The sequence below is a fragment of the Jaculus jaculus genome, chromosome 3 (genome assembly GCF_020740685.1).
Source record: "Jaculus jaculus isolate mJacJac1 chromosome 3, mJacJac1.mat.Y.cur, whole genome shotgun sequence".
Classification (NCBI taxonomy): domain Eukaryota; kingdom Metazoa; phylum Chordata; class Mammalia; order Rodentia; family Dipodidae; genus Jaculus; species Jaculus jaculus.
In genome coordinates this window covers 65,915,163-65,925,043 of record NC_059104.1, presented here as the reverse complement: position 1 = coordinate 65,925,043, position 9,881 = coordinate 65,915,163, and the positions used below count along the sequence as shown (strand labels likewise).

At 43.6% G+C, this 9,881-nt stretch overlaps 1 protein-coding gene across 1 annotated transcript; it reads right to left on the bottom strand.

The window, feature by feature from the left end:
• Nucleotides 1–4,323: 4,323 nt before the first annotated feature.
• On the bottom strand, nucleotides 4,324–9,036 carry LOC123459421 (lysosome-associated membrane glycoprotein 1-like). The gene is given in 3 exon segments (XM_045146042.1): nucleotides 4,324–5,246; nucleotides 5,249–6,328; nucleotides 8,964–9,036. Coding segments are annotated over 3 exon segments (1,422 nt in total). The 3' UTR covers nucleotides 4,324–4,977.
• Nucleotides 9,037–9,881: the final 845 nt, after the last annotated feature.

The window sequence follows — 9,881 nt, the reverse complement described above, 5'->3', positions numbered from 1 at the left end:
CAGCCCTCTCTTTATTTTTGTAACTTAGGCATTTATTGCTATGAATCTTCCTCTTAGAAATGCTTTTATTGTATCCCATGAGTTTTGGCATGTTGTGTTTTCATTGTCATTCAGTTCAATAAGCTTGTTGATTTTCTTTCTGATTTCTTCAACAACCCATTCAATGTTTAATAGTGAGTTGTTCAGTTTCCACAAGTTGGTGTATTTTCTGTTGTTACTTCTGTTGTTGTTTTAATACATTGTGCTCATGTTCGGATGTAATACAAGGAATTACTGAGCTGCTGAGAAGAATGTGTATTCAGTAGAATTAGGGGAAATGTCCTATAGATGTCTGTTAGGTCCATTTGATCAATGTTTTTTTGTTTTGTTTTGTTTTACGAGGTAGGGTCTCACTTTAGCTCAGGCTGACCTGGAATTCTCTATGTAGTCTCAGGGTGGCCTTGCACTCATGGTGATCCTCCTACCTCTGCCTCCCGAGTGCTGGGATTAAAAGTAGGTGCCACCACGCACGGCTTTATGTTTTTTTTTTAAACTCCATTGTTTCTTTATTTGATGCTTGGAGGATCTATTGATAATAGTGATGTATTAAACATCTCCTTCTATTATTATATTAGGAATTATATCTGTTTTATTATCTAGTAACTTTTGGTTTATACAATTAGATGCTTCTGTGTTTGGTGCATGTAAGTTGATGATTATAGTATCTTCTTGAGTTGTTCCTTTAATGAGTATGAAGTGGTCTTTTGTATTTTTTTTAATTACTTTTGGTTTATTCTATTTTGTCAGAAATTAAGACAACCCCACTTGCTTGTTTGTTGTTTCCATTTGCTTAGAATATCTTTTTCATCCTTTAACCCTATGGTGATGTTTATCTTTAAATGTGAGGTAGTTTTGTTGCATACAGCAAATGGATGCATTCAGCTTTCTGATTTAGCCTGTTAATCTGTGTATTTTGAGTAAGAAGTTAAATCCATTAATGTTCAAAGTTATAACAGTGTGAGTTAATCTTTGTCATGTTGAAGTTTGGCATTTTCTTGGTCTTTAAATGCTTTTATGTCCATTCTAGTTTTGATTGTTTCTTTTTCTTTCTTCTTGTGCATGTTGGTTTATCTCCCAAGTGTGTAGTATTCCTTGCAGTATTCTCTGTAGGGCTGGCTTAGTTCTCATGTAATCATAAAGCTGGTTTATATCATAAAAGGGTTTTCTCGGGCTGGAGAGATGGCTTAGCAGTTAAGTGCTTGCCTGTGAAGCCCAAGGACCCTGGTTGGAGGCTGGATTCCCCAGGACCCACGTTAGCTAGATGCACAAGGGGGTGCATGAGTCTGGAATCCATTTGCAGTGGCTGGAGACCCTGGCATGCCAATTTTCTCTCTCTCTTTCTCTCTCTCTCTCTCTCTCTCTCTCTCTCTCTCTCTCTCTCTCTCTATCTTTGTCTATCTGCTTCTTTCTCTCTCTGTCTATTGCTCTCAAATAAGTAAATAAAATTAAATGAAAAAAATTTTTAAAAAGGGTTTTCTTTCACCTTCTATTATGAGAGACAATTTTTTTCTAGATATAATAGTTTAGGTTGGTAGCTGTGGTCTTTTAGCTTTTGAAAAACCATGGTCTAAGCTCTTCTGGCTTGAAGAATTTCCACTGAAAAATTTGAAATACTTTTCATACACTTACCTTTGTATATAGCAAGCTGTTTTCCTATTATAGTACTATCTCCTTGTTTTCTGATTATTATGTGTTATGGAATGTCTCTTCTCCAGTCCTATTTGGTCATCATCATCATCATCTTCTCCTTTTTTTTTTTTTTTTTTGAGGTAGGGTCTTGCTCTAGCCCAGGCTGACCTGGAATCCACTATGTAGTCTCAGGGTGGCCTCAAACTCACAGTGATCCTCTTACCTCTGCATCCTGGGTGCCAGAATTAAAGGCATGTGCCACCATGCTCAGCTCATATTTGGTTTTCTGTGCACCTCCTGTACCTGGATTCATCTCTCTTATGTAAAGTTAGGAAAAATTTTTAATAGTTTTGTGGAAGATATTCTGTATGCCCTTGGCCTTTACTTTTTTCTTTCTGTGTACCTATGATCCAAATATTTAGTCTTTATAAGGTATCCCAAAGTTCCCTCATACTCTATTCACACATTTTTTTTGAACTTGACAATGTTTTTAGATTCCTAATGTATGTCTTCTATCTTGCCCTCATGTTCCAAAATTCTATCTTCCATCCATGTGGTCTATTCTGTTGGTGAGGCTTTCTTGGGAACCTTTTAGGAAGGTTATTGATTTCTATTTTTAGTCATTTCCATCTCTAGCTTGAATTCCTTTTTTTTTTTTGGTTTTCTGACGTAGGGTCTTACTCTAGCTCAGGCTGACCTTGAACTCACTATGGAGTCTCAGGGTGGCCTCAAACTCTCCGTGATACTCCTACTTTTGTCTCCCAAGTGCTGGGATTGAAGGCATGCACCACCATGCCCAGCTTCCATTTTCATTTCTTGATTTGACCTTTTTATTGTCTCTTGGAACTCATTCCTGCATTTGGGTATGTCCTCACTGAGCTTGTTCCATTGGTCCATGAACTCATTTATTTGTTGATTTTCCCTCTTTGCTGATCTCTTTGATTATCTTTGATTTCATTACATCGTCTAGGGAGTACTGTTTTCTGATTCTTTTTGGTTTCCTTCAGCCATTGATTGAGTTCTTGTAGGTTATCTTCCATTTCACTCATTCATCTTCTAAGTTCTTTTTATCACATTTCTTTCAATTCATTGAAACATTCTTTGATTTGTAATTTGAATTATTTTTGCTGATTTTCTTCTATTTCCTTCAGCCATTCTTGGAGTTGTTTCATTATTCTTTGTCCAGTTTCTTCCCACTCAACCAGCCACTTGTTCATGGCCTCATGAAGTTTATATAAAATGCTTGTCTAGATTTCATTTTGGGCTTCTATATGGGTCTCTTGTAAGCTTTCATTGGAGGTTTTCATTATTGGACTAGGTAATCTGGTGGAGATCCCTTTGTTTGGTGCCATGTGCTATTGCTTTGTGTGTGGTCTTCCCATATGGCGATCAGTTGTCTCACTGAAGATGCAGGAACAGCAGCTCTTGTATATATCCTGTGTTGGGTGGTCTGATCTAAATTCATCAAGGTGGGTGTGGGATTAAAGACAATCTACCAGTTGTGGTGTGTTGGACACAGGTCATGGCCCTGGGCCACTGAGGGTTAAAGCAGGCCTGGGCTGTGTGGAATGGCTAAGGGCCCCAGGCCACAGGAGGTTGTAGCTGGCCTAGATCCCCATAACTTTGGGTCATGAGGCTGCCAAGAGTGGGACTGCTCCCTCTAAGAGGATGCAATGAGCCTGGACCCTGATAACCTCGGCCTGATACTGGCAGGAATGAAGCCACTCTATCCCTGCATCCCGGGACACCTGGACATCCTGGTAAGACTTAGGTTTCACTTCCCCCAGAGCCTTCTGACCTCTTGCCCAGCACATCCCAATATGTTAATGAGGTAACAGCCAACAGCCTTTGCACAGCCAGACCCCCTGAGACCCATAACCTATACCTTTGCCTGCCACCACTTAGAGCTTGTGACTCTTTCCCACTCACCTGTGATGTCATTATATGCTAATTAGGCATCAGCAGGACCATTGTGTTAACCAATCCCCTTATGACCAGTACTTCTTCCTGCTCTATCACAAATGGTTATAAACCCATTCCCCTGACAAATAAATGAGCTGCTCTCTGACGCTGCCTCCTGGGTGATTTTTTCCCATCATACTCATGACCACTCAATACCCTGCTCCACAGTTGCCTGGACGCCTCCAGGGAGCCAATTGCACAACAGCCCCTTGAAGAACCAGGGACCCACAGTGGTGGGTACACTTGAGCCTTAGCAGGATTCACTTTGTATGTGCTACCTTGTGGGAAATTAGATCTTGGGTTGCCTGGCTTGTCTGGTGTCCAACTGGGTGCTCTTCTTCCAGTCCTGTTTGCTGTTTTTTTTTAAAAAATATTTATTTATTTATTTATTTGAGAGGGAGAGAGAGAGAATGAGAGTGGGTGTATCTAGCCACTGCAAATGAACTCCAGAAGCATCTGCCCCCTTGTGCATCTGGCTTACATGGGTCCTGGAGCATTGGACCCAGATCCTTTGGCCTTGCAGGCAAATGCCTTAACCACTAAGCCATCCCTCCAGCCCCTGTTTGCTGTTTTTTTGTTTTTTTTTAAGAAGGAGACTTTTTATTAGCATTGTTACAGGCAATGCATTACATGAGCTGATCTTCAGTGTACAACCCACCCAAGCTGCAGAGGACAGGCCAGCAGAGGGAATCTCTTATTGTACACAGTGCAGAAACAGGGCCACCCTGAATGCCAACAGAAGATTGGAAATCACTTTACAAAAAGTAAATAAAAATAATGCCTTTTTTATTTAGAAAAGTGCCAGCTCTTGGGCAGCAGAGCATCATGTGGTCACGCCCCAGCTGGGCAGTGGGCAAGACCCCAAGCAGGCAGCCCAACCTGAGTATCCAGAGGCTTCCCACTGTGTACTCATGTGGGAACACCCTGCTCTCCTGTTTCCTTCTCCTAAGTGTGTAACCTACTGATCAGCCGCCCTTCATCAGTCCCAAGTGTTCAGGTCAGAGATTCCCTTTTGTAAGGCTTAAATCTGAGTAAAGAATGAAGAAACCAAACACCAAATCTTAAAACGTTGAATGAGTGGAGCTCACGCCAATTCAGAAATGCACTCCTGCCCTCCCCTTAGAGCTCTACTTTGGTAATATTAACATTTAACCAGTTAGCAAAATTAACACTATCATTTCAGTAGTTACTCCTCTGTGCATAGTAAGTGGTGCAAGATGAACTTCACATTTGATAAAGCAGATTTGAAAACAGCTTGCCAGAAAGTGTGCCTCCCCTCCACACCTATCTAAGCTCGGGGACATGAGGACAGGCCCCTGTGTGTCTGTGGTGCGCACGCCCACCAGGCTAAATGGTCTGGTAGCCAGCGTGACTCCTCTTCCTGCCCGTGAGGATGATGAGGACCAGCCCTGCCAGGGCGCCACCCACAGCAATGGGGATCAGCATGTTGTTTCCATCCTGCACACACTCTTCCACAGACCCAAACCTGTCTCCTTCAACTTTGAAAGCCTGGACCCAAATGCTGAAGACATTTAGGGAGAACTCCTTGGTGACAGGGATGTGCTCCTCAGTGCTACATTTGTACGAGTTCCCAATGGTGGTCTGCAGGGCTCTCGAGAGCTGTTGACAGCTCTGAACATGGGATCTCTAGCATCAGGAAGAGTCATATCCAACTGGATTCCTTGTAGGAAGTATACACTAGAACTTGCATTCATCCCAAACTGCAACACCAGGACATTGCCCTTCTGGTTCTGGTTCCTGAGGCTCAGGGTTACCAACTGGGCACTGCAGCTTCCATCAAACAAAGTCTCATTTGGGTTGATGTTGAGCACTCTGGTCACAGTCGTGTTGAACTTGTGCAAGTAGGAGATGTTCAGCTGCAGTGCCATACTGGCCAGCAGGCAGGTTCCATTGTCACCAGTCATGTTATACCTGAACATTGAGGGATTTGTGGGCACAAGTGGTGGTAAGGGGCTGGCTGGTGCAGTGGTTGGGGAAGGTTCATCCTGCTTGCAGCGAGTCTCTTCCTTGCTGAAGGTGCTATTCGACAAATAGGCCTGGATGGTGGTATCATGGAGTGTGACGATCACATCTTGCATTTCGATCTGCATAGCACTGAAGCATTGGTACTTTTTGTCTATATCTGCCTCGATGTCACTTACAGACTCCTCCACCTTGATATCCTTGGAACTTGCATTGGGGAAAATTTCTGTGTCTGACAAGTTGTAAGTAAACTTCATAGCCTTGACCTGGTAACGTGTTACATTTCTTGCAAAGGCGAAAGTCAGGGAATATCCTCTTCTAAAACCAATCGTGAGGATGGATTCAGAAGGATTTTCTCCACAAGAGCTGTTGCTAATCAGTACTTCTGCAGAGGATGGCAGAGAAAAGCTTGCATTCTGAGAACCATGCCCAGTCTTGTAGCTTGTCCAGAAGGTAGCAGAGAAGTTGGCCATTATACAAGCTGTCCCATTGCTGTCTTTCACCACAAACACCTCTGAGGCACCATGTGTAAGGCCTACTACGAGCAGCAGCAGGAGCAGCAGAGGCCGCTGGACGTCGCCGAGAGTCGTCACGGTGCGGCGCACCCGAGGCCGGAGCGGGTCCGGCGGTTGCGCGGGCGTCGGGTCCGGCGGTGAGGCGGCGTCCACCGACTCGACAGGAGCGGCAGGCGCGGCGCCGGCACCGATGATGTTTGCTGGTTTTTGAGTGAGATAAGCTTCAAGCTTCTTGTGGGAGGTAGAGTCAGTACACAGTTGCCCTCTGCTTCAGCCCTTCTTCACATATTTGGGTAGGAGGCTTGGAAGATGTGTGTGAGAAGTAAAACACAGGTTGGCCAACTGTTTGCTGATAACCGCCCCCTGGCTTGTTCCCTCCCACAACTCCAGTAGCCCTGCCCACAACTCCAGTGCTCAACCCTGTCTCACAGTGGCACAGCCCTCATTGCCACTGGCCTTCTGCTAGTTTGTGCCCTCCCAGGCAGGCACCCACCCTGGAATGGTATCCAGCCCTGATGTGAAAGCTTGGTGCTCAGCTACATCTCACAATGCCCTGCTCCTTCCCTCTGACCTTCCCCTGGCTTTCTCCCTTCTAAGCAGGTGTCATGGAATGGCATCTAGCCCCAGCATGCAAGCGTGGCACTCAGCCCTGTCTCACAGAGGCACACAGCCCTGCTTCCCTCTGAATTTCCACTGCTTTGTTTCTCCCAGACCTCATTTTTTTTTTTTTTTTTTTTTTTTTTTTGATACAGCATCTCATGTAGTCCCAGGCTGGTCTAAAATTCCACATATAGCCAGGAATGACCTTGAACTTATGATCCCCAGTTTATGTAGTGCACTGTACTTACTGAGCCCTAACTCCATTTATTTTTACAGTCTCTCTTTTTAGTATGCTTTTTTTCCTTACTAGTTTCAACTCTTACCCTCTTCCACACTCAGAAAAGACATCACAATTAGCCCAGTCCCTGAATTCTTTAAATAATACTGATCAAATAATCAATATTTAACCAGTCTTATCAGCACTTTGGACAGACTCATTAACTAATGAAGATATCCTGTTAGCATGGAGAAGGCAAGCTAGCCACAAGAAATGCGCTTCCTAGATTCTATCTCCCACCCAGATTTCCCACCAGCTATCTAAGCCACCCATCAAATTACTCCATGGGTATTTCCTGAGGATGCATTTCTATAATTCAGAACATGAATAATCACAAAACGGGCTTTTGATTTACCTTGCCTGAGAAAGAGAGCACACACATGGGAACTCTTAGCAGCCACCAAGAGCTGTGTTGGTTCCACAATTTTATATTTTTTAAACTTTTTATTGACAGCTTCTCTAGGTATAGGCAATAAACCATGATAATTCTCACCCCACTCCCCTTTCTCTCCTCTTAAACCCACTCTCCATTGAATCCCCACCCCCTTCCAATTGGTCTCTTTCTATGTTGACGTCATCATCTCTTCCTGCTATTAGGAAGGTCTTGTGTAGGTAGTGTCAAGCATTGTGAAGTCATGAATATCAAGGCCATTTTATGTCAGGAAGATTACACTGTAAACAGTCTGTCCTTCCTTTGGCTCTTACATTTTTTTCTACCACCTCTTCTTCAATGGACCCTGATACTTGGAGGGTGTTGGAGAAGCCTTTGGTAAGTAATTAGTAACGTCCCAAATAGGAACAGTACAGTTATAAAGAAGAGGTTCTCCTACCCTGTACACGCCAAGAGAAAGGCTTTGTGAGGACATGAGCATGAACAGAGCCGTCCAAGATCCCAACTGTACTGACACTCTGATCTTGACTTCTAGAATCATGGCAAATAAACATCTGTTGTTTAAGCCATCTAAGCTATGCAATTTTGTTGTAGAAACCTTATCTGACTAAGACATAGAGGCATCTTTCATTTTTATTGTATTTGTTACTCTATGTTAGATATATCTTTGTGGAAGCCTTGTGTTCTTGGGCTTCTTTTTCAAATTAAAAACAAGAAAAGAAAGTGGAGTAGGCAAAAGGCTTTTGTGGGGAGCCAGGAAGAAAACCTATACTATAAAACATCCCTCCACCACCTCTGGACATCACCACTTCCCAATTCAAGGGGACACTATTGGACAAGACCCAGACTTCCCAAAGGTTAGCACTATGTCAAGAGCAGTGGGAAATGTAATTTGATGTATAAGGCTTTGCCTGAGAAATTCCCTTTAGAGTTTCAGGATCAGCCAAATTCTTGACTCCACAGAAAACAATTTCAGTATGAGTCATAATGAAACAAAAGTTCAGAACATATTGGTAGGGTAGAAAGAGAATACATGCTTAAAAGAGTCAAGTGCAGGACCTAGGAGGAGTATGAACTTAAGTACCTCTGTGATTCGAGGGCTTGGAAACTACTTAATCTGCAACTAAGTTTAAACATTTGGGAAAGCATGTGCCAAGGTGCTTATTTTTTTATCCACAGAATCCTGTCTTTAAGCAGGACACTTTTTACATACATTGTACAGACGTGAGGTAAATAAGGGAGGTAGGTCGTAGAGGTAGAACTTGATCGAAAGGAACCTGACCTTATTATACATAGGTCACAAAGAGGGCAAACCTATGACTTGATTCATCAGCCCTGTAACAATTTGCTTGTGATATTTAGGCAGATGAGTTCAATTATTTTGCAGAAAGTTTGTCATTTATATTGAAATTATTGGGTGTCAGCCAGTGAGAAGACTAATGCAGAACTAGGAAATAAAGAGAGGCCCTTTTCTTTCTCATGTTCTCTCTATGCTTCAGCTAGCTATCCTGCCTCAGGTCAGTCTCCACACAACCAACCTACCTTGACACCTATCACATCCTCCTACCTATTTCAGCAATCAAGAGATTCTTCATGTCTTTAAGAGTCATCTCTTCCTCAGAGATTTGACTTCCTCCCATTGTACCTCCTCAGGAGTCTTGCACTATTCTCATTCCTTCCCCTTGCTCCTCAACAACCTTTTACATCTCATTCTGGACAGCTGAGTTGGCCTTCTGTGGTGTTTTGAATGTTAAGTGTCCCTCATAGCCTCATGTATTTGTGAGTGAGCTTCATATTTGTTCCCCCACTGGTGGAGCCTTTGGGAGGTGGGACCTTGCTGGAGGTGTGCCACTGGAGGCTAGCCTTGGGATTTTATACTCCATCCCACGTGCCAGTGCTAGCTAGTTTATGCTTGCTACTCTAAGCTTATGGGAGAAGATGTAATACTCAGTTGTCTGCTCTGCCAGGCCTTCCCCACCATGATGAAACTTCTTGAAGCTGTGAGATGAAATAAACCCTTCTTTTCCATGAGCTACTTCTGGTCGAGTGTTTTGTCCCAGCAATGGGAAGGTTGAATGCTCCCTTTATTGAGAGAGGAAATGGACAGTAACCTTCCAGGCACTATATCTACTATCTGAGGAGGTATGGCTTCTTTATGGTCTCCCAACAGCCCACCCACTGCCTGCGTGGTTCTTCTCACACACAGTTCTGGTTCTGGCCTTTGTGCTCAACATCGCAGCGGTTCCCCACAGCACAGCTAGTCCCAAAGATCCTTCCTGCTATCATCACCCCTGCCTTGTGCTCCTCAGCAGCCTACCCCCCGATCCCTAAATGCTTCCTGTTGCCTTTCTCCAAGCTCTCTGTTTCCCCACACAGCACTCCTTGCTTGGCATCACTTCCTGACAATCCTCATGCTTTGAGCTGGGTTGCAGCCAAAAAGCCATCTGGGATCATTACCCCTGCTCAGTTTTATAAATGTCAATTT